The 24,530-nt window shown below is 44.0% G+C and overlaps 1 protein-coding gene across 2 annotated transcripts; it reads right to left on the reverse strand.

Moving 5' to 3' along the window:
- Positions 1-207: 207 nt before the first annotated feature.
- Znf251 (zinc finger protein 251) lies at positions 208-24,060 on the reverse strand. 2 transcript variants are annotated; one of them, XM_028778856.1, is made up of 5 exons: positions 23,947-24,048; positions 23,265-23,474; positions 22,899-23,031; positions 22,434-22,547; positions 232-2,696 (listed from the first exon to the last, which is right to left on the reverse strand). In XM_028778856.1, the coding sequence occupies exons 2-5, from the start codon at positions 23,292-23,294 to the stop codon at positions 1,075-1,077; spliced, it is 1,899 nt and encodes a 632-aa protein (XP_028634689.1). In that variant the 5' UTR covers positions 23,295-23,474; positions 23,947-24,048; the 3' UTR covers positions 232-1,074. The 2 variants fall into 2 exon arrangements, with proteins under 2 accessions (XP_028634688.1, XP_028634689.1); XM_028778855.1 differs by having other exon boundaries at positions 208-2,696; positions 23,265-24,060.
- Positions 24,061-24,530: the final 470 nt, after the last annotated feature.

Consider the following 24,530-nt stretch of genomic DNA (forward strand, 5'->3'; position numbering starts at 1 on the left):
AAAGGGGTAGATTCTGAATCCATTTGCTCTCAGAGTGGAGGCCCCCAACCTCACAGGATAACCCCAGCAGACAGTGAAAAAAGGGAATACAACCAACCCCCCATCAAAAACATCCAAAAAAAACAGTAAGAAACAAATAAAAAAAGGAGTCATAGTAAAAACAAAAAGTAAATCTAAAATGACATTCAAAACTTTTTCCTTTTTTTTTGAGACAGGGTCTATGTAGCCCTGGTTGGTCTGGGACCTCAAACTCATAGAGGTCCACCTGTCTCTGTCACTCAAGTACCTGGCAAAATGTTTAAAAAAGGAAACAAGGACAGCACTTTGTTAAAAGGGAAAGTCTGGTGATGAGGATACCTGGGAGTTGGCAGCAGTCAGGCTGTGTTGGCAGAAGAGAATGGAAATGATAAGATTTGTTTACTGCACATGACTAATTCAGTGAGGACCAAAAGATCTTTAAATTACAGCCACCAGGACAACCTCCAGAGAGAGTTTTACTCTTTGTACCTGTCCTTGTCACTGCTGGCCCTAAGCTCTGGTCACCACAGCTGTCAATCTGTGCTGATGTCTCTGCAGTCTGCACCCCTTTCCTCACAGTGGCTGCCCCCCGAAGCTTCCATCTCCTCTGCATCTAGAGAACCTATATTTAGTCCACCAGCCGCTGGCAGCGCCACCTCGGTCCCCAGACCATCTACATGCTTGCCAATCATGGCCATATCTGTCCTTAGCATTAATATTCTCAAACGTGACAAGCCAAATCCCCTGGTTCTCCGGGTTTCTTATAGTCGCCAATGAAGAGACATGTCGTCATCTTGAAACTTCCCATCAACTGCTCTATAGTGTGGGAACTCAACCCTGTGATAAAAACCTACACTTGACCTGATGCTGAGATGGCCTGCTGTTAGGAGTTGGTTGGGACCCTAGGCATGGGGTGTGGGGTGGGTAGACACAATAGGCCACACAGCCCCAGCCTCCTAATATGCAAATCTGTTAGTAACAGTTTATTTAGCTTTCATTATGCAATCCTACCTAATATAAAGCAAAGTTTCTAAACTGTTTTTTACATTTGTCACATTAAAAATGTCTTTCTTGGAAAATCTTTTTGATTTGAATTAAGTATCTTTCAGATCCGTCCTTCAATTGTGGCTTTTCTCCAACACGAGTCATGTGGTGTGGAGTAAGGGGTGACACCCCACTACCAGCTTTACCACCACATTCCTGGCATTTATTGGGTCTTTCCCCAGCCTGAATTTTCTGATAGTCCACCGACTGTGAGGAAGTGCTGTAAGCTTTCCCACACTCATGACAACCCTGGGATTTCTCTTCACTTCGTATCGTCCACTGCAGGACAAGTTTTGCACTGTGGCTGAAGGCCCTGCCGTGTCTCTCTCCAGCGGACAGATGGCTGGAGTCATAAACAAAATCTGGGCCACACTCAAATTCCTGTGGGTTCTCGCCCATGTGAATCCGTTGATGCTGAGTGAGGGCTGATCTCCTGCTGAAGGCCTTCCCACAGAGACCACACTCGTAAGGCTTCTCTCCAGTGTGAACACGCTGGTGGAGGGTGAGCTGGGAACTCTGGATGAAGGCCTTCCCACACTCCGTGCACTGATAGGGCTTCTCCCCAGTATGCACTCTTCGGTGCTGCATCAGAGTGGAACTACGGCTGAAGGCTTTGCCACACTCGCCGCACACATAGGGCTTCTCCCCAGTGTGAATCCTAACGTGCTCAGTAAGATGAGAGTTGAAGCCAAAGGCCCGTCCACATTCTCCACACACATAGGGCTTCTCCCCAGTGTGAACCCTGTGGTGAAGAAAAAGGCTGGAACTCTGGCTGAAGGCTTTCCCACACTGAGTGCACTTGTGGGGCTTCTCGCCTGTGTGAATCCTCTGGTGCTGAATAAGGCTTGCATTCCGACTGAAAGCCTTTCCACACCAACTGCATCCGTGGGGCTTCTCCCCTGTGTGGATCCTCTGGTGCTGAGTTAACTGGGGACTCTGGCTGAAGGCTTTCCCACATTCATTACACTTGTATGGTTTCTCCCCTGTGTGTATTATACGGTGCTGAATGAGACTTGAACTTCTACTGAAGGCCTTCCCACACTCATTACACCCAAACGGCTTTTCTCCAGTGTGAATTCTCTGATGCAGACGGAGATAGGAATTGAGCCCAAAAGTTTTCCCACATTCATCACACTTAAATGGTTTATTCCCAGTGTGAATTCGCTGGTGGAGAATCAGGTTTGAGCTGTGAGTAAAGGCCCGCCCACACGGACCACATTCATAAGGCTTTTCCCCAGTGTGACTCCTGAGATGCCGACTCAGGTCTGAATTATATTTAAACGTTTTATTGCATATGTCACATTTAAAGATTCTCTGTCCTGTTTTATTTCTTTGAATTGTAACAACACTTTGGCTGGGATCCAAGTGTTTGTCAAATGCAGAAGCCTGGGTGTTCTCTGGAAGTTGTTCCCTACAGACCGTAGAGTCCTTTTTAGCAACACTCTTCAGACCCTGAGTAGCAGAGCTTCCACGGCCCCCATCACCCTGACCTTCATGGGTACACACTTCCTGGGACTCCGAGGCCTGGGAATTAGCCCTTGGGGATTTTTGTAATATTAATTCTGGGGTCTTGTCTTCTCTGGAACATTTCTGGTTTAAAATGGATAGGTCCTTTTCAGTCTCGATCTCAGAATCTGTTGAACAAAAAGCACAAATAAATGAGCAGAGAAACCCTTGTCAGCAGAAATTACAATTTGCTTCATGTTTCCATCAGTTATAATGCACCAGTTATGAGGGCACATGCCTTTGATCCTGACACTTGGGATGTAGAGGCAGGCAGACCTCTGTGAGCACAAGGCTATCCTGGTCTACACAGTAAGCTCCAGGACAGTAAGACTACATAGGACTCTGTCTCAAAACAAACAAACAAACAAACAAAGCTATTATGCAAAAATCAGATGCTTCAGTAGAATGATATGACAGAACCCAAAAATAAAGATGGCCAACTAGCAAATAAAGACAACAATGTTCACTAGTCATCAAAGTAAGGGAGAGTCAAACAAACGGCCAGTGTTAAATTAGCAAATTAACCTATTCAACAAATACAAGGCCAGTCATGTTCTAGGTAAAGAATACAACAGGAAGACAGACACAGTGACTTGGTCTCTGGTCTCAAAAAGCTCATGTTCTACTCAGGAAGGCAGATGATAATTTTTTTGTAGTTGTTTTTTTTTTTTTTTTTTTTTTTTTTTTTTTTTTTTTTTTTTTTTTTTGGTTTTTTCGAGACAGGGTTTCTCTGTGTAGCCCTGGCTGTCCTGGAACTCACTCTGTAGACCAGGCTGGCCTCGAACTCTCGAACTCAGAGATCCACCTGCCTCTGCCTCCCAAGTGCTGGGATTAAAGGCGTGTGCCACCACCGCCCGGCTTGTAGTTGTTTTTTAATCAAGAGTTTTTGTTGTGTAGCCTATGGTGGTTTGGAACTCGTAATCCTATCAATGAGCATTAAGTCGCTTGCCGCCATTTTCAAAAGGGAATTGATAAATTATGTAACATGGAATCAGTATATACAGTCAGAAGACCTCAAAAGGAAGGCGGATCTGAAACAGTTAAGGGTCCAGTCAGCAGTGGAGATGACGGCGCGACTGCTGGAATGTGAGGAGAAGGCACTGAGTCCAAGAACTAAGGAATTGTCACCACAGCCAGAGCAAGAGGTGGGCAGCAGAGACAGGGACAGGCACAGAGGGAGCTGCACAGAGGCTGAGGAGACTGGGTTTAAGAAGCGGTAGACTGCACACCCCTGGTCCCCACACTACTCTCTAAGAATGTATCCCGGGGATTCGAAGCTGTCCACTGGCTCCTGCAAGCATCCTATGAATCCACACACACACAGAGTAAAATAAATCTTTTTTTAAGAGTATCCCACGTGAATGCCCACACGCATCAGATGGATGAGCATGGCAGCACCTGACAGGCTGCAAGTATGAAGAGGTGAGAGCAGACAAAACATTTTCAAAACCCAGCCAACTGTCTAAGCTCACCTTTACTCAGATAGCACGATACCTTCCTGCATAGTAATGGAAGAACAATAATTAAAGGAAAGTCTATGGTATATTATAAAAACAAGTTAAGTTCCAAATCTGATGTACAGAATAAACCAATTTTTACTGGAAAAAAAAACCACATACATGTACTATTTCTGCCTTAAATGTTTGGTGCAAATTGCTGAAATTATCTCGCTATGGTAATTTCTCTGAGGGAAAGCTAGGAAGTAGGTTTATAGACTGGGCTGGCATCAAACTCTGCCTTTGCCTCCAGACTGCTAGGACTGATATGCACACCCACTGTGCTCGGGAACAAGAAAGTTAACCAAATGAATTTTCACTTACTTATTTATACTTTGTGTCTTTTCCCTGCATCACTTTTGCTGCCCTGAGAGGTCAGGAGATGGTGCTAGATTCCCAGGAATTGGGGTTACAGGTTTTTATGAGTCACCTGAAGTGGTTGCTGGGAACTGAACCTGGGTCCTCTGCAAAAACAACTGGTGCTCTTAACCAATGAAACATCTCTCCAGGCCCTCAAATGATTTTTAACATTTATTGTGTGTGTAGGACAAAAAGATAAATTGTGAAATGCTATTTTTTAATTTCAATTTATTTAATGTATGAGTGCTCTGCTGCATATGCATCTGCAGGCCAGAAGAGGGCATCAGATCCCCTTATAGATAGATGATTGTGAGTCACCACGTAGCTGCTAGGAATGGAACTCAGGATCTCTGGAAGAGCAGCCAGTGCTCTTAATCTCTGAGCCTTTCATCAGCCCATAAAATGCTACTTTTCCTTGCACAATTCTCCTCAATCATATGGGTCAACAGGCCTGGGAGCATGCGCTTTTAGCTGGTGAGCCCTATCCCTTAGGTCTGCAAAACATTTTGAAAACAATAATTTTTAAAAGCAGTGCCACTTTCTGGTTTGTACCACAGGTCCAGGTGGCTAATCCTCGGTTACTGCAGCTACAGCATCAAAATACACACATAAATCTTTTTTTTTGTTTGTTTTGTTTTGAGACAGGGTTTCTCTGTGTAGCCCTGGCTGTCCTGGAACTCACTCTGTAGACCAGGCTGGCCTCGAACTCAGAAATCCGCCTGCCTCTGCCTCCCAAGTGCTGGGATTAAAGGCATGCGCCACCACTGCCCAGCCCAACATCTCTTAAAATCAGAGGTGATGGCGACCGCCTGTGATCTCAGCACTCAGAAGGTAAAACAAGGGGATCAGGAGTTTTAAGCAATTTCTGACTAAACAGCAAATTTGATGCTACATGAGACCAAAGTGTCCAAAGTGTCCTTTTGTTATAACCTGCAGGGTCTGTGTCAATTGGTGTTTGTGTATGTGCATTTAAAGATTTATCTCCATTTTAAGTATGGGTGAGTACTTTATGGCTGTCATAGAGGTCAAAAGGGAGCTTTGGAAACCCCAGAACAGAACACAGTTGTCACCCATCATATGGGTGCTGGAACTCAAACCTATGTACTTTGGAGAAGTTAAGAGCCAGTGCTCTTAACTGATGAGCTTTTGATCCAGTCCCTCAAAACACATCTTTTGTTGTTGTTGTTTGGATTGGGTCTCATTCCAGAAGCAAGGCTGGCTTACAGAACTGATCAAGGTGTTACTATCCTCATATTAGTCATTTGTTCCTCTGCTCCTTTTTTTAACTTTTTAAAAAAGATTTTATTTATTTATTTATTTATTTATTTATTTAATATATGTGAGTATACTGTCACTGTCTTCAGACACACCAGAAGAAGGCTTCAGATCCTGTTTACAGATTGTGATCCACCATGTAGGTGCTGGGAATTGAACTCAGGACCATCTAGAAGATGCTGTAGCTGCAGTAACCGAGGATTAGCCACCTGGACCTGTGCTCTTAACTGCTGAGCCATCTCTCCAACCCTGCTCTGCTCTTTAATTCCATTTTATTTCATTTTCTTAGGTGCTATGGATAAAATCCAAAAGCTTATGCATTCTAGACAAGTGCCTGTTGTACTCTTACCAACTTAAAACATTTCCTCTCAAATGAAATACTTCTTCTTGGAGGAAGGTCCATTATACTCAAGAAATGAAATTTACAAAGCTCAGAAAGCTCCTGAAATTTACAAGATTCTCAAAGAACCTCCCCAGGGTTGTAAAAACAATGAACAAGTGTAAGGGCTAAGAGATTCTGACCAGCCAAGGTGCAAGCAACTTGGTCATAAAACTCCAAAGAATCACCTTTCATGAGTGGTTACATATATGCAGACAAAATATACACTAAATAAGTCTTTGAAAAAATATTAGTTTTCCCCCTAATTTAATGAACTAGTTTCTGAGATAGTAATACATTTTATCTCCAAGTAAAATTCTTTTGACATAATTGTGTTCAAGAGCTGAAGATTTAGCTTAGTGGACACCATGCAGCCCTTAATTTGAAGGAGTTTCAGTTGTGTTTGGTCCCTTGGTCTAACCCTGTTTACTACAACCGAGAGGTTGGTAAGTCCTGGGCTTCTGCAGGGGAGAGACATTTGGTGTTTTAGCTGCCCATTGAGTCACTCAAGCTCCTGTAAGTAACCCCTCACCTCCACTTATGTAAGTAACCCCAATAAACTTATTGACTCATTAGACAAATAAAATTATTTTTAGGTCAGTGTCAATATCTGGGGTGCAAATACATGTTATCCATGCCTAAGAATTCAGCATGAGGATACCAGCCAGAGGTCACAGTGCACTGGGATAACCACACTTAATTTGGTCACCAAACTCATTACTGCAAAAATAGAATAATAATTTCCCTTTCAAGTGACATTACTCAAGATCTACCCAAGTGGCTAAGACACCTACTAGCTGCCACGAGGCCTAACCTATTAGAAAAAGCATCATCAATGCAGCTTCCTCTTCCACCAAAGCAGCCAGTTCTATGCTTCACAGAGAAGCAACCTCAGCTCTGCAAAAGCCCAAAACTGGCCAGCCTCTCGGGTGTGAACAGGCTGCAACAGAGGGACAAACACAACCTAGGCTTCTCTGAATGAAGGGCTGCATGATGTCATCTTTCAGGAAACGAATAGCTAGACATAAAAGCCAAATACCAGGATTATTTGGATTCTTGACCCAAGATGGTTCTGACCACTCACAACAACCTCATTCTTCCACAGGCTTGAAAAGCTAAAATGTTAATGGAAAAAAAAAATCCATCTTCTGGATGTATGCGCTAAGACATTCACACATGGGTGTGGTTGGAAAAAACAATGAACAGGCATATGTATGTGATAATCATATAAAATTCTCCCGATTCTACTCAATAAATTTCTTTAGGCTCTTTTTTTTTTTTTTTCGAGACAGGGTTTCTCTGTGTAGCCCTGGCTGTCCTGGAACTCACTCTGTAGACCAGGCTAGCCTCGAACTCAGAAATTCGCCTGCCTCTGCCTCCCAAATGCTGGGATTAAAGGCATGTGCCACCACAGCCCGGCTAGGGTCATTTTATTTTATTGTTTATATTTTTTCAAGACAGATTTCTCCATTTAGTCCTGGCTGTCCTAGAACTCGCTCTGTAGACCAGGCTGGCCTTGAATTTAAGAGATCTGCCAACCTCTGCTTCCTAGGTGCTAGGATTAAAGGAGTGTGTCACCACCCAGCTAGATTTATTTTATGTATATGAATGTTTTACCTGCATTTATGTGTATGCATCACATGAATGCCTGAGGCCCATATAGGTCAGAAGGAATTAGATGAGTTCTCTTGGAACTGGAGTTATAGATGGTTGTCAGCCACCACATGGGTACTGGGAACTCAATCTGAGTCCTCTGCAAAAGCAACAAGTACAACTGCTGAGCCAACTCTCAAACTCCACATCTACTTTTGAAGCTTACATTGGAGAAAGTGCTACAAACGATATTTTGTTAAAAGCTGTTGTGCAGCAAGTTTCTCAAAAGTAAAACTACTTCTCTGAATGCAGTTCATTTGATATAGGATGTTTTAAAGAGGTGAAACATTCAATCCCAGTATGGAAGCTTATTTGCCTCAGGAACTAAACAACTCAAAGTCTTCAGGAAGTCTCTGAAAATGACCCAGTACACTAGGCCTCTCCTTCTCCAAGCATACATAAACTGTAAGAACTGCTGAAAGCCACTCTCAGGTAAGAAACCTGGCTGGAGGAAGTAGAGACCAGGGGCTGGCTGGATGGCTTAATGGTTAAGAACAATGGGTATTGTTCTTCCAGAGATCCCAAGTTCAATTCCCACTACCATATGGTAGTTCACAACTGTCTATAACTGCAATCCCATGGGATCCAATAGCCACTTCTGGTGTGCAGATGTACATGCTGACAAAGCACCCATAAATATAAAATATATAAATAAATAAATCTTTTTTTAAAAAAAAACAACACATAACTGGACAATGGTGGCCCACACCTTTAGTTCTAGCACTCAGGAGGCAGAGACAGGTAGATCTCTGAGTTTGAGGGCAGCCTGGTCAACAGAGTGAGTTCCAGGACAGCCAGGGCTACATGTCTCAGAATGGGACAGGAGGAGTACAGACCAGCTGAGGTCCCTGGAAGAGGCTCAGACCAACCGAGCTACTTGGAAAGGATATTCTCAAGCCAGCTGAACTCCCCATTGATGTTCCTGTAGGCAAGCCCTCACCCACATTCCTGTAAGTAACCCGTTGGTTCACCCAAGCTGGACATGTAATGGCATCCTTCCTTGGTTTGTCATTGGTTCCCTATCTGCAGTGAGAAGACATTTGCTCACTTTCCCCCAGGAACAGTGTCGCACAACAATAACTCATGACAAAAACAGAGTCAATAGCACCTTGACTATCGGGGCATGTGTGGTTCTTTGAGTGAAATGTCTCCCATGGTCACAAGCATCTGAATACTTAACCGCCATGCTGGAGTTAATACATGGCTGCGGCTCTGAGGTTTCAACGCCTCATATCATTCCAGTTTGCACCTGCTGGTGTTCCCGTTGCTTGCTGCCGTGTCTTCCTGATGGACTCATCCCTCTGTAATAAACCAGTCCTTCCTTCTGTAAGTGCCCTGGTCACGGTGTTCTATCACATCAACAGGAAAGTAACTAAACCGTCTCTCAAGCCCTATAAGCATGTGATGTTAAGTAACTTGGCACTGGTAACTAACAACTTGTTAGCAAGTAATAAGGATGTAACTATTACTTAAGCCTAAATTAAAAATATTCTTTGTGTCATCAGTGGTGGCACACACACCTTTAATTCCAACATGGGAGGCAGAGGCAGGCAGGTGAACCTGAGTTCAAGCACAGCCTGGTCTACGGAGCAAGTTCTGGGCCAGCCAGGGCTACATACAAAAAAAAGAAAAAAAAAAGTTCTTTGCAGAAGCCAGGAAATGCTTCAGTGGATAAAAGCATTTGAATTTAAATCTCTAACATCTACTTAAAATACCATGCATCACTGTAAATGCCTGTATCCAAGCACACAAGACAAGGGTAGTACCAGGAGGATCTTCAGAGTTTGATGGCCAGCCAGCCTAGTCAAAATGTCAAGATTCTCTCAGTTTAGGCAGCAATAAGAGGGAGAATCCTAATATTATATTCTGGACCACATGAATGCCTTTGGGCATGTCCATATTCTCTCTCTCTCTCTCTCTCTCTCTCTCTCTCTCTCTCTCTCTCTCTCTCACACACACACACACACACACACACACACACACACTGACCATGTATATATCATGCAGTTTGAGAAAACACTCATTATCCTAAGGCACTGAGTAAAAGTTAACATGTAGATAAACACAGACTATGGGCTGGGTGTGTAGCTCAGCGGTACAGCACTTGCCTAGCATATCCCTGGATAAATCCCTGGATTTAATCCTAGCACAGCACTGTAAAAACAAACACATAAAAATTTAAAGGGTATGTTACAGTTGATATGCTGGTATATGCCTGTAATTATAGCACTTGGGAGGCAGAACAAGGAAAAGCAGGACCTCAAAATCAGCCTCAGCTACACAGTGAGTTTGAGGCTAGCCTGAGCTACAAGGAGACCTCTCTTTAAGGTAAAAAAAAAAAAAAAGGTGGGGGGTCAGGCAAAATGTGCAATTAATAGTGCAAGTCTAATGACCTGTGTTCAACCCCTGGAACCTACATAAAGGTAGAAGTAGAAAACCCACTCTAGGCCGGGCGGTGGTGGTGCACACCTTTGATCCCAGCACTTGGGAGGCAGAGGCAGGCAGATCTCTGAGTTCAAGAGTTCGAGGCTAGCCTGGTCTACAGAGTGAGTTCCAGGACAGCCAGGGCTACACACAGAGAAACCCTGTCTCAAAAAAAACAAAAACAAAAAAAAAGACCCACTCTATAATATTGTCTTTTGGTTTCCATAATGTGCTTTGGCCAGCCATATGGCATGCCCATAGGCATATATCCAACCACATATACACACAACCACCATGATAAGTGTAAGTTTATATCTTTTTAAAATTAATATACTTTTTACAAAAGAAGCATCATACGTGTGTAGACATCTTGTTACTATGTGAATACATGCACATGAGTACAGATGCCTGTGGAGGGCAGAGGTGTCAGATCCTGGGAGCTGGAATTACAGATGGTCGTGAGCCACCCAGATAAGTGCTGAGAACTGAACTCTGATCCTCAGGAAGAGCAAGAAGTGTTTTTAACTGCTGAGTCTTCTTTGCAGCCCGAGTTTGTGACATTTTGGTTAATTTAAAAATCACCTAAAGGACAGACTTCTGGGTATCTGTGAGGCTGTTCCAAAGAGGTCTATCTGAAGGAACATAGATCCCAAACTGGACAGCAACATCCAGTGGGTTGAATAAAGAGTGAATGGGGCGTGAGCATGCTCGGCTTCTTGTGGACACAATGTGACCAGCTGCCTTTCTCCTGCGGCCTTGCCCTCAGCAACACATGGATCCTCCTCAAACTGTGAGCAACCATACACCATTCCCTAAGTTGTCATTGGGTATTTTGTCACACTAATAAGTAATACAATGTTATAGAACATCTGCAAACCTGATGGCCAAAAGGGTAGATACTTAACCTTGCCTGTTGCTGCAGCCTCCTTTTGTGTATAAGCCAGAGGACCACTTTGGGTATCCTCTCTGAGGAGCTGGCCAACTTGTTTATTGAGACAGGGTCTCTCAGTGGCCTATAACCTGATAGGCTAGACTAACTGGCCAACAAGCCCCACGGATCTGCTCTCTACTGCCTTAGCACCAAGATTACAAATGCATGTCTGGGGCTAGAGAGATGGCTCAGCGGTTAAGAGCACTGACTGCTCTTCCAGAGGTCCTGAGTTCAATTCCCAGCAACCACATCATGGCTCACAATCATCTGTAATGGGATCCGATGCCTTCTTCTGGTGTTTAAAGATAATGACAGTGTACTCATATACATAAAATAAATAAATCTTTCAAAAAACAAAAACAAATGCATGTCTGGCTTTCATGTCTGGCTTTTGTGTCCTGGGATCCAACTCAGGCCCTTGTTCTTGCAGGATAAGCTACCTCCCCAGCCAGGGTCTCACTATATGGCTCTGGCTGGCTCCACTCAGAGCTCCTCCTGTCTCTGCCTTCTGAGTGCTGGGATTAAAGGTGTGTGCCTCCACATCAGGTCATTTGACAAGAGTTCCTTGGCAGTAGTTAAGACTTCTTTGGCTGCCTGTGTTGGTGGCTGTCTTATTTCTATAAGGAAATATGTGATGTAAATAACTTGTAACGGGAAAAGGCTAACTCATGATCTAAAGGTTCTAGCCAAGATGTGACAACTGCAGTGCTGTGGGCTTCTGGGCTAGGCCACCAGGTGGCAATGGAAAAGGAAGTACTCAACAGTGTGACTTTACACTGTGACCACAGATCAGGGAGAACCAACAATGTACCACTGTCCCTTTTAGGACATGTCATCAGTGACTTACGGGCCTTTGAGGGACACTTGACCATACCATACAATTGCCTGAGTTCTGCAACCACTCCTTCAAAGTTCCTGTGTGGATGCCAATTTCCCAAGCCCTACTCCATCTCTAGCTGGATAATTTTACAACCTAGATTAACCTGTTAGCACAAGATTTTACATGTTTGCTTTGAGTCTTTTTTTCTGTGTGACCTCAGCTACCATCCATGTTTCTGCCATAGTCCTGAACCCCACTTAAAGATGGAAGCCTCAGGTCTTCATCCTGTCTCTTTGTGTGAGTTGATCCCCATATGACTATTGGAATTCTAGGTACCCCTAAGTCTGTCAGTACTCCTAAAATTGTCTCCATTTCTTCTTTCTTCTGAGGGAGTACTCTTCACAAAGGAAAACAAAACCAAAAAACAAACCAGGACAGAAATTGTGGAAAAATCACAGAGATTTCTCTCCATATGTTAACAGAAAACACATACACTATAAATCAAATTTCAGTATTTAGTCTCTGAAGGAGCACAACTTTGTTCTGAATCTTGAATGCGCAGGAAACCATAAGCTATTCCAGTACATGTGTCACAATGGGTATCCCTACACAATGGCATATCTTTAATTTCCAATTGCCACAGTTTAGGTTCCATCCTTTGGAATACAATACTTATTGTACATGTGCACGTGGTGTGTACGTGTGGGAACATGTGCCACAGCTGGCAGATGAAGACAGCAGACAACCTTCAGGAGTCAGTTCTCTCCTTCCACCCTTATATGGATTCTGGTTATCAAACTCAGGTTGCCAGGTTTGTGTTTCAACTGCCTTTCTCTGCTGGGCCATCTTGCTGGCCCGGGGCTGAACCTTGTTGTACCTTGCCTAAGCTGGGCAAACCAATGACATGGTTTCACCACTGCAGTACCATTCAAATGTTTCAGTGATCTAAAACTTTGTATATGCTGCCTAGTTACCTTCAACCCTTTCACTACTCCCTGGCAAACACTGGTTGGCAAACACTTTATTTTTTTAAGGGAAGGGGTCCATATAAAATCTCATGCTCCCACGATGGTCTTCACTTGGTATGTAGCCCAGAATGACTCAAGTCCTGATCCTCCTGCCTCTACCGTCCAAATATTAGAATAACAGATGTGTGCTGGTTATCTCTATAGCTTTGCTTTAAGAATGACATAGAAGAGGCTGGAGAGATGGCTCAGTGGTTAAGAGCACTGGCTACTCTACCAGCCAGAGGGACCAGGTTAGGTTCCCAGGACCCACAAGGTGGTTAACAAACATTTGAAGCTCTAGCTCCAGAGAATCCAATGCTCTCTCTGGCCTCTGAGGGGGCAAGAATGTGCTATACAGACATACATGCAATTAAAACACCCCTACACATAAAATAAATAAAACCTTCAGTCGGGAGGTGGGGACAAACACCTTTAGTCCCAGCACTTGGAGGCCAAAGTAAGCAGATCTCTGAGTTCAAGGCCACACTGGTCTATAGATTGAACTCCAGGAAGTCAGGGTTATGCAGAGAAACCCTGTCTTGAAAACCCAAAACCAACCAAACAAAAACAAAGAAACAAACAAAAAAATTAAATAAGATCCTCAATTTTTTTTTTTTAAGTTTGAAGAAGCTGGGCTTTAATCCCAGAAGGATTGGAAGGCAGAGGCCCTGGGGAGTTCAAACTCCCTTGGGAGTTCAAGGTCAGCCCAGTCTACAGAGTGAGTTCCCAGACATCCAGGGCTACATGGAGAAATTCTGTCTTAAAAAACATACAAACAGCCAGGCGGCAGTGGCGCATGCCTTTAATCCCAGCACTTGGGAGGCAGAGGCAGGGGGATTTCTGAGTTCCAGGCCAGCCTGGTCTACAGAGTGAGCTCCAGGACAGCCAGGACTACACAGAGAAACCCTGTCTCGAAAAAAACCAACCAAACAAACAAACAAAAAGAATGTCACAGACTTCGAAATTTAATAACTAAATTTCTTCTTGTAGGGGACTGGAAAGATGGCTTAGTGGCAAGAGCACCAGCTGTTCTTCCAGAGGTTTTGCGTTCAATTCCCAACAACCGCATGGTGGCTCACAACCATCTATAATGAGTTCTGATGCCCTCTTCTGGCATGCAGATAAAATACTCATATACATTAAATAAATAAATCTTTTACAAAAAATTCCTCCATGTCAAGCTGGATGTGGTGGCACACTCTGTAATCTTAACACTGGGGAAGCATAGGCAAGTGAGTCTCCATGATCTCAGGGCCAACCTGGTCTACAAAGAGTCAGGTAGGACTGGAGTGAGGTTACGCCTCAAAACACTTTATTATTATTATTAATTAAATACAATTCCTTCATGTTTCTCAATAGGTTCATATAACTTAGTCATTTTCAATGATCAGCTTATGTATTCATGCACTGAAATATTAGACAAGTGTATTAGTAATTGTAAATAAAATTGCTCTACGTGCCCATGTACACATTTTTGTCTGGCTATAGAAAGCTTCAATTTATTTGGATGCAGGCCAAGAACACAATTCTTGGAACTTTTAACAAGCATGTTAAGTTCTATAAGATACAAAGTGTCTTTTAAGACAGCTACATTTTGCATTCTAATGCAATGAATGATGGTTACTATTATGCCATATCCTTAACAGTATTAGTATTTTCAGGGTTCAGATTTTGGCCATTCTAAAAGATATGCAGTGATACCTCAATATTTTACTTTGTAATTCCTTGGGGACACAGTCAAATATCTCATATGCCTACCTGTCATCTGTATCTTTTCTTGTGTCTAATCAGTTCTTTTGGCCATTTTAAATGTAGTTTTTTATTACTGAGTCCTAAGTGGGGCTGCTGTAATAGATGCTGTAGCAGATAGTAATAGCCATCTACTAGATATGACATTTGCAAATATTTTTAGTCTCTAGACTTTTTTTTTTTTGCAGTTTATTTTAATGAAGTTTTAACTGTCAACCAGGCTTTACTGATTGTCTTTGGGGCTATATCTGAATAATCAGAATACCTTTTGTCTTGTTATCATTTGGAAGCCTTAGAGTTTTGTGTTTTGGACTAAATTTTATCCTTCCCTCTAATTCATAAGGTGAAATTCTAACTCTCAATAGCATTTAGAACTGTGCCTTTGGGAGGTAACTAGGGTCAGATGGAAAGGTGATAGAATCTGGTTCTCACAAGGAGATAAGTACCTTTTAAGAGATGCCATTTCTGGAGGCCTGCTCTGTTTAAAGAGAAAATCAGCCCAGTATGGAGGAGTACACCTTTCATTCCAGCACTCAGGAGGCAGAAACTGGCAAATCTCTGTGAGTTCGAGGCCAACCTGCAGACTGGTCTACATAGAGCTCCAGGAAAGCTAGGGGAAGGAGGGAAGTGACGGGGGGAGGGTAGGGGGGGGGGGGGGGGGGAGAGAAGCCATTTTTCTATCTACCATACCAGGACAAAGTGAGATTATCATCCATAACCAAGATCACCAGAGTCTAAAAACATATCATCCTGATCAGAGACTTTCAGCCTCTAAAGCGGTGATAAGTGGTTCTGTTGGTTAAGCAGTTAGCTATAACAGCAGCAGAGTAAGTATGAACAAACCAAGACTGTTGACTTTTTGTAGTCTTTTTAATTGGCATGTTAAATATAGAGTATTTGTTGAAGACTGTTCTTTCTCCAGTGTGTATGTCTGCTCCCTTATCAAAGGTCAGTTGATATTTACGGAGTCCTTCATACCTGCATTGTCTATGCTGTTCCAACGATTACCAGATCACTCCATTTATGTTTTACAATACCACACTGCCTTTATATATAGTTCAGTCTTGCGATCAGGTAGTATGAGGGCAGCTTTTTTGCTTCAATAATGAGCTATTTGAAGTTTTTTCCATTAAAAAAAACAGCACTGAAATGTTTGTTGATATTCATCAAATAACAAACTGCTAATATATTTATTTTGAATGTATTGACTCTACAAAGAAATTTGAAATCAGTTAACATCTTGATATTATTCCATCCATAAACTCTATTATTCCTCTTCTGGTATGTTTTTAACAGAGTTTGGTATTTTTTCCCCTTAAGTTTTGAATATATTAGGTAAAAACATTTGGAATGCACAAGAATTTAATCTTCAGAGTGCTTATATAATTTAACATTTTTATTTTTTAAAAGATGGAGGGTTGGGTATAGTGGTGTACACCTTTAATCTTAGCAGTTGGGAAGCAGAAAAGGTCTCTGAATTTGAAGTTAGCCTGATCTACATAATGAGATCCTGTCTCAAAACAAAAAACAAAACCAGATACAAAAAAAGATTAGGATATGCTTCCACGAATTGGTTCTCTCCTTCTACCCAGGTCCAGGAGATTGTCCTCATGTCCTCGGGACTGCTACCTGTTGAACCATCTTGCCTGCCTTTAGGCTGTTTTAAAGCACTTTTGATCACAGCATCCAGGAGGCAGAAGTTCCAGGCCAGGTACGACTACACAGTGAGACAGTCTCAACTTCTCCTCCAAACTCCAAACAGGAAACAACTTGTTCATTTCAGGTGCAAGGAAAGCAGCTGACTTACGGACACTGTACATGAAGCTTTGCACTTCCCAGTTACCACCCTGCATGGAAACAAAGTCTGGTTCCCCAGGACTTCCCAGGGTGGAATAGTGGCAGGTAACAACCTGCTGCATTCCTGACCTTAGGAAGCTTCATTTCTCATCTTCAGTTTATTAGACACAGGGCTTTTGAAGATCTTTACGAGTTGAGGAATCCCTCTCCTATGCCTTGCTCGTCTGGGTTTTAATCACAAATGAATATATGACTTTGTTAAACACCTTCTTCTCTTTTATCCACTGACATGATTATGTGATTGCTTTCCTCTAACAATGTGGTAAATTTTATTGACTTCTTAGATGTTGATCCAGCCTTGCATATCTAAGATAAATTCCACTCTTTTTTAAAAAGAAAACTAACAGATTAAGAAAAATGATAAATAACTCCCAAGAAAGGGGGCAGGGGCTCAAGGGAGGAATATTCCCAGACAGGTGTTCTTTTTATACATTGTTGAAGTTGATTTGCTGTTATTTTTCTTGAGAACTGTCCCATCTGTGGTTATGAGAAATATGTCTGCAGTTTTCTTTCCTGTATTGTCTGATTTTGTTGCTAAGGTAACGCTGGCCTCGCAGCCAGGGCCTGCTCTTTCATCTTCCTAAGGAGTGTATCATTTCTTCCTCATCTGTCATAAGGCTAGCACACAGAGCTCTTAACCACTGAGCCATGTCCAGCCTCCTTTATTTTTATGTATTTTTTGTTTGTTTGTTTGTTTGTTTGTTTTAGACAAGAGTTTCTCATACTGCCCTGGCTGTCCTGAAACTTGCTCTGTAAGACCAAGGTGACCTCAGAGGTCTGCCTCCCTCTGCTTCCTGAGTGCTGGAATTAAAGATATCTGCCACACCAGACTCAGTTCATTTTTGGTATTTGTAATTTCTACCTTCCTGTTTTTTAAGTTGGTCCTCCTATGTTTTATCAACTTAATTATGCCACTGAACCGACTTTCATTTTGTTGATTTTTCTCGATCAATTTCCTATTTTAAATGTCAATGATCTTTTCTTCCCAGTTTTGTTAATAATTTGTACTTTTAAGGTAGATTAGAAAATTGCTTTAAAATATTTGTAAACTTATTTACTGACCGCTACAACCTCAATCACCAGCACCCCACCTCACCCTACATTCAGACTGAATATCTAGGTAGCTGTACAGCAGAGTTGGTTTTTTCTTGTTGTTGTTTTGTTTTTGAAGACGAGTTTCTCTCTGTAGCCCTAGCTGTCCTGAACTCACTCTGTAGACCAGGCTGGCCTCAAACTCAAAGATACACCACCCCTGCTTCACAAATGACAGAATTAAAGGTATGGACCACCACTATACTGACACTGATAGCAGAGAGTTTTCTTTTCTTTTCTTTTTTTTAACAGTTAGGAGGAGGGGTTATTCAGGGCAGAGGGCAAAGGTGGGGGAGAGAAACAGAAGATGGCGGAGAAAGAGGAGAAGTAGAGGAGGAAGAGAGAGGAAGAAGAGAAGTAAAGGCCGGCCATGACCACATGGAAAGAGGGGGAAGGGAAGGGGAGAGGGGTGAGGGGACAGAGAGAAGCTAGAAGCAAGAGAGTAAGAGAGTAAGGCAGAGAGTTTTCTAAAGTTCTAATTTATTAACAGCTAACACTCAGCCTCTACCTCAAGCCATATACGTCCTTGAGAATTAGAAGTCATTTCAACGATACATTATTTTTCTTTTAGGAAGGTGAGTTTGAAACCCACACTATTTCTTCTTTTGTACTTCAAAATAAGCTGGAACTTCCACATAAACTCTTTTAAATGCCTGCTCCTTACATACCTTTCCCCTGGGCCTTACCTGATAGGGGCCAGAGATGTCAGCCCAGACTGGCAGTTAACAACTGGAAATAAAGAGAGATCGCTGGTACCCCTGCCTGATGCCTCTGTTGTTCTAAGATCTTGAGAGGCTACATCTCCTCACTGCTTATAGGAGAACTTCTGTAGTCTGTGGTACTCACCCAAGGGCTGGTCACTAACAGCTAAAGGAATCAAGAGTCACTGGGTGGGCTCGATCAGAGATGCTGTTCTTCTCAGGCTCCAAGAGTACTGGCTGCCTTGTGAGGTTTCCAACCCAAGGCTTGAGATCCCATCTTTTCCAATAAGAGAGATCCCTAGTCTAAGCTTATGGGTAGTATCTTGGTTCTAGATAGCCATACCACCTAATACAAAGTTCACTAAAGACTAGTCTTTGTTTTATAAATTTAACTCTAAGTTTGTTTTAAAGGATGCTGGTTATACCTGAAGAAATATCATTCCAGGTTAAACCTTAGTAACATAAACATCTTTCTTAATTGCATCCTGGATTAGTGAACAATGCAAACAGAATAGTGAATAATGCAAAACAGAAAAGAGTTCAAATCTGAGGGAAATCCACTCATAACTTGAGGAAACAGATACCCCAGGAAGGAGGTCAGCAGGTCCTTTTCTGTTACTCAAGGGATTACATGGTTACACGCAGAAGGGAAAGGCTGAGTGAGCAAGTGTCAAGGTCAAGTCTTACAGCAATCAGTCTGGAGCCTTTTGAATTTCAGAACAAGGATGAGAGCAAAGCTCAAGTTAACATGGTCCCTAGGAAGGGGATTCAGTCAGTCAGCTAAGCAGCAGTAGTGAACAGAAGGCTTGAAGCGACAGCAAAGGAACAAAATCATACCTACATCAGCTAATTGAACTATTATAGAGCTAAAGCTATCTAGGAGGACAATGTGCCTGCCTACCCCAAGACACAGAGAAAGGACTCCAGCCTAGCCAGCGTTAAACCCCACTGGCCAGGTCTCCTCCAAAGAAAACTGCATAGAAAAACAAAACTATGCACGAGAACCACGAGAACTTCCTGCTTGTGTGTTAAACTGATCGCTCTGCTCCCGCCTCAGGCCTACTTAGGGCTACTTCAGCTTGTTAAAGCCACACAACCCTCTTTTTATAGATGTAAAAAAGGATGCATTTACTATACGCATTTCTATTGAAAGCGGTTTTCCCTGTACCCCACAAGTGTTGCTAAGTGCAAGTTAAACTTAGTGTGTGTGTGTGTGTATAAATATAAACCATCACAGCTGGAATTAAATAGATAAAAAAGTACTCCAAGTTAACAAAAACAGCAAGAAGGCTGGGGCTGCTTTGTTTGCATCTCCTAAGATGTATCTGCCAAATGAGAACAAGTCAGTACCACAGCTTCAAAAAGACAGTCCCTAAATCAAAGGGAAGACACCTTGGATGATCCAAGCACCTGAACAATTAAAACAAGCAACCGAAAACAAAACCAAAAACAAAAAATCAGGGAAAGCGTGGAAAACCTGAGCCATACCATCAGCCTCATCAATGTAAATGACAATGTACAATCGACCCTATGGCAACGGAACTCCCATCTTTTTTTTACATAGATATTGTTGTGGTTGGAAGGAGAAATGTCTCCCACAGGCTGATTTCTTTATACTTGGTCTCTACTTGGTGGTACACTTGGGAAGAGTTGTGGAACCCTTAGGAGAAGGTGCCTTGCTGAAGGACTTCCTGTCCCCACCCACATGTCTCCTCGACACCCACTTTTGCAGATGACATGTGATCACTCTGTCCTGATTGACAGGTGGGCCTCACACTCCTGCTGCTGTGAGTTCCCCTCCATCATGGGCCCTGTCCCTCCGGGACTCCAAGTCAGAAAAAAGGAATCCCTTGCTTTTCTAAGCTGCTTTCTGTCATGGCATTCAATCGCAGCAACAGAAAAGTTATTAATACACACATAGTATGCTTTCTAAGAGAGACCTGGAAGTTGTAAGACATCTAGCAAATGTAAGAATAAAACTATTCAGAGTTATGCTGCTTGACCACAGTGGAATTATATAATAAATTAACAACAATAAGATAAGACAACTACTTAGAAATTCACACATATCCAATTATTGATTGGGCCCAAGAATTGTAAAAAAAAAAAAAAAAAAAAAAAGGCTGGAGCAGCATATGCTTTTAACTCCAACACTTGGGAGGCAGACATAGGTGGATCTCTATGAGTTCAAGGCTAGCCTAGTCTACAGAGCTAGTTCTAGGACAGCCAAGGCTACACAAAGAAATCCTGTCTTGAAAACAAAAAAACAGCCAGGCGGTGGTGGTGCACGCCTTTAATCCCAGCACTTGGGAGGCAGAGGCAGGCGATTTCTGAGTTCAAGGCCAGCCTGGTCTACAGAGTGAGTTCCAGGACAGCCAGGACTACACAGAGAAACCCTGTCTCGAAAAAAACAAACAAACAAAAAGGACATTTTGAACTAAATGTTCATAAAGTATATAGAAAATTCATGAAATACATGCTAAAGTAGACCTATAATGCTGGCTTCTCAGGAGGCTGAGGTAAGACCTCAAACTCAAAGCCAACCTAGAATAGAACAAGAGTCTAAAGCCACCATTAGCAACTAAGATTCTGTCTCAAGATAAAATACGACACAAAAAAGGGCTCCGGATTCAGCCCATTGTTAGGGCACTTGCCTAGCATGCACGAGTTCAGTACACAGCACTAAAATTAAAACGAAAAAAAAGAAAAGGCAGGCCAGAGAGATGACTCATGAATCGCCAGTAGTTAAGAGCATGCATGCTCTTCCAGAGGACCTGAGTTTGGAACCCAGTACCCTCACCGCAGCTCACAATGCCTGTAACTCCAGATCTGATGCCTCTGACCTCTGCAGTCACCTGAGCTACAGTACACATACACAAAAGTAATAGTCATAAATATGTAAAATGTACTTTCATAAAGCCTTGCTATAAACATCTTTAAGAAAATAAAATTACAGCCGGGCGGTGGTGGCGCACGCCTTTAATCCCAGCACTTGGGAGGCAGAGGCAGGTGGATTTCTGAGTTTGAGGCCAGCCTGGTCTACAGAGTGAGTTCCAGGATAGCCAGGGCTATACAGGGAAACCCTGTCTCGAAAAACCAAAAAAAAAAAAAAAAAAGAAAATAAAATTACAAATCAACGATCTAAGGTCTCAATTTCAGAAAAGCTCCGTATAGGCAATTTGAAATGTGTAAAAATGGGGGGTATATTATTCGAAAGAGCGCTTCTGAGTAAGCCCCTCAGAAATGACAATGCATTCATTTGCGGTGAAGGACCAACGACTGATGAAGGGGAAACACTGGAAGTACTTAACTCAGAGAATAACAGCAAATGGGAGACCATGACTGATGACGCAGAAGCCACTCTGATAAAGAGGAACAGTACACGGAACAACAGGACAGACAGGGACAAGAGCCGGAAACTGAGTGAGCCTCAGTAAAGCAGAATCGATAAAATAAAACATAAAAGGGCCAGGCATGGTTGCACAGGCCTATAAATCTAGCACTTGAGAGGCAGGGGCAGAAGGATCAGGAACACTCATCTACACAGCAACTTTCAGGCTAGCCCGAGTTCTGGGAGCATGCTGGGGTGAGGGAAAGGAAGAGAACAACTGAAGAGACATAAAACACTAGCAAGCCAAGCGTGGGGGCGTGTACTAATTCTCCCAGCTACCATAGAGGCCAAAGCTCTGGGAGGGATGACTTGATCCTAGGTGTCAGAGGCACGCTTGGGCCACACAAGAAGACCTAGTCTCAAGAAGGAGAGAGAAAACAGGAAAAATTGAGGGCTGAAGAAGAGCTGAAGGAGAGAGAGGTATGACACAGACCATGTAGCTGGTGTGAAAAGAAATACTATATTCTACAGAAAAAGTGAATGAAGGTGTAAAAGAACAAAACACATTATGACCAGAAACCACGATACTGGTTTTTGTTTGGTTGTTTTGTTTTTTAAGGCAAAGCAAATAGATCTCATAAGGCAAAGGAAAACATTATAAACAAATGCCTCCGGCAGCTGTTTTCCCTCACAGAGGGCTGGGCTGTACACCATCACCATACCTGCCTTCACCTCCAGCCACCGAAGGCGCGGCTGGCAGGCCACTCCCGAGCATCCATCTTAGGCTCACCTGTCTGGCAACTTCTCAAGACTTCTGGTTCTTCAGCCCCGAGAAGATCCAGGACCCATAGCTCCTCCTCTTGTTCCAGCTGGGAGATCAGTTCTGGCTTAGGGCCTGGGAATCCTGTTAGGGGTAAAGACCCTGCGTAAGCTGCTGCAACCTGGGGGACAGAGCAGAACCCTGTCTGCTGGGTCTTCCTCACTAGAAAGGGTATTCTGTCTGCATGGGCACACTGGTCAGGGGAGACTCAAGGGGTAAAAGAGTTCAAATGCCTACGATCTCTGTCATTACATGGGGAAAGGGATAGCACTGTGAGGTCATCAGCAACAAGGAAAACAGTCCCTAGAACTGCAGAGACTGGTACCTGGGGACAAGAGCAGGATTTTCCCTTCTCCAGGAATCAAAGAGTCAAATCGGCCTAAGTGTCCCTCAGAGACTCCCCACTGTGAGCCAGGACTCCAGGGCAGTTCTCACCCAGTGAGGCCACGTTCCCATAGTTCTCCAACATCACATCTCGGTACAGCGCCCGCTCCTGGGGGCTAAGCTGCTGCCCTTCTGCCCTGGAGAAGTACACAGCCACATCCTGGAAGGTCAGAGGCATCTCACCCTGGAATGACAATATGCCGAGAGTACACCAGGGGTGTGTGCCTTGTTGATCCCTGCTCGGGTAGAACTGAGACTGGTGGATCAGGCAAGGCCCAACTGGACACAGAGTGCTACTCTTCTTACAAGAGGTTGTAGTCTGCATCCTGACCTTTTCCCAACTTCTACTATCTGCTCACTTCACCGTTCTAAAGGAGACAGCTTGTGACAGGGCAGTAGAGAGAAAGAAGAACTCACCAGAGTCGGGGAGCAGGACTTGGCAGCCATCTGGGCTGTGAACCACCTTGGAATCTGTGGTAGGCAGGAGGCAGCCCCGGCCTGAGGCTTCCCCAACTTACTCTCGGGGAGAGAAAACAGACAAACTCAGCTCCATTCAGCTGGGGGCAGTGGACAGGTGGTCAGAAGAAGACGACAGACCCTGCTTCGGAAGTGGCCTTCTGAAGTGTCCTGAAGCCGCGAGAGTCAGCGTGTGACCTGTCCCGTGCCGCTATCCAAACTGAGAACTGCCCCAAGCACGGCGCAAGTTGGCAGCTCCAGCCATGCACCAGGACACCAAGAGTGGACGCATAGCACCTTAAGCCTCAGCCTTAGAGGGCCAGCCTGGAAAAGGCTGCGGGCCTCACCGCGACAGGCCGCACAGGGTCGCGGGTGTGAGTGGACACGAAACAGGAGGCGAGGGTTAGCTCTGGGCAATACCTAAAGGCCATCGTCCTTCACATCCATGCCTCCCAAGGCCGCGTCGCCGCCAGCGGCTTGTCCCTCCCACGGGTGCTCCCGCTGCTGGGTGGCCCTTCTGGCTGCGACCGCTGCCTCCTCCACTATCCCTCCTCCCAGGTGTCGCGGCATCATCAGCGCCCTTGGCCAGAAGCTGAGGCAGCCAGCTCGAGCGAGACCCTGCCTGCTGGCTGTCCTTGCCCACCTGCAAAGCGACAGGGACGCGGGAGGCTCACCGCAGCCTCGGGACCAGACACCCACCTACACGAAGCCTGGCCCGCGCTGAGGGGGCAAGCTGACTGCCGACTGGGGGCGGAACAGCCAAGCTGCGCACGCGCGGCTACGGTCGCCGCGCACTTCCGGAGCTGCTTTAGGGTCTCAAGAGAACGGCGCCCCTACGCACGGGCTGGGCGGGGCTTAGAGATGCTCGCAGACACGCTGCCAGAACTAGCTAGGTCGGCTCTCCGCGCCAACTAGGTAAGATCAGTACTGGGCTGCGAATAAAGCACGAGTTAAGTTACTAACACCCCGGCTGAGTGTTTGTGGCACCCAAGTCTGTAAGCTCAGTGCTTGGGAAACTGAGGCGAGAGGATTGCGAACTCTAGGCCAGTGTGAAATATATTGTAAGATCCTGTCTCAAAAAAGCCAAAACAGCCAGGCTTAATTCCAGCCCTTGAGAGACAGAGGCAGGTGCATCTCTCTGAGTTCGAGACCAGCCTAGTCCCTAGACTATGTAAAGAGACTCCGTCTCCAAAAAGAAGTACTTAGTAAAACAAAGGAGGTAGAGTT

The sequence above is a fragment of the Grammomys surdaster genome, unplaced genomic scaffold (assembly GCF_004785775.1).
Source record: "Grammomys surdaster isolate TR1022 unplaced genomic scaffold, NIH_TR_1.0 342, whole genome shotgun sequence".
Classification (NCBI taxonomy): Eukaryota; Metazoa; Chordata; class Mammalia; order Rodentia; family Muridae; genus Grammomys; species Grammomys surdaster.

What these genes read in the sequence shown, in the direction of transcription:
- Znf251 (XM_028778855.1), bottom strand. Translation starts at nt 23,294, where the DNA reads ATGGCTGCCAAGTCCTGCTCCCCGACTCTG. An exon ending in TGGGAACGTGGCCTCACTGG is followed by an intron (nt 22,548 to 22,898) that starts GTGAGAACTGCC and finishes TACCCCTAACAG; the next exon opens with GATTCCCAGGCCCTAAGCCA. An exon ending in CTTGAGAAGTTGCCAGACAG is followed by an intron (nt 2,697 to 22,433) that starts GTGAGCCTAAGA and finishes TTTGTTCAACAG; the next exon opens with ATTCTGAGATCGAGACTGAA.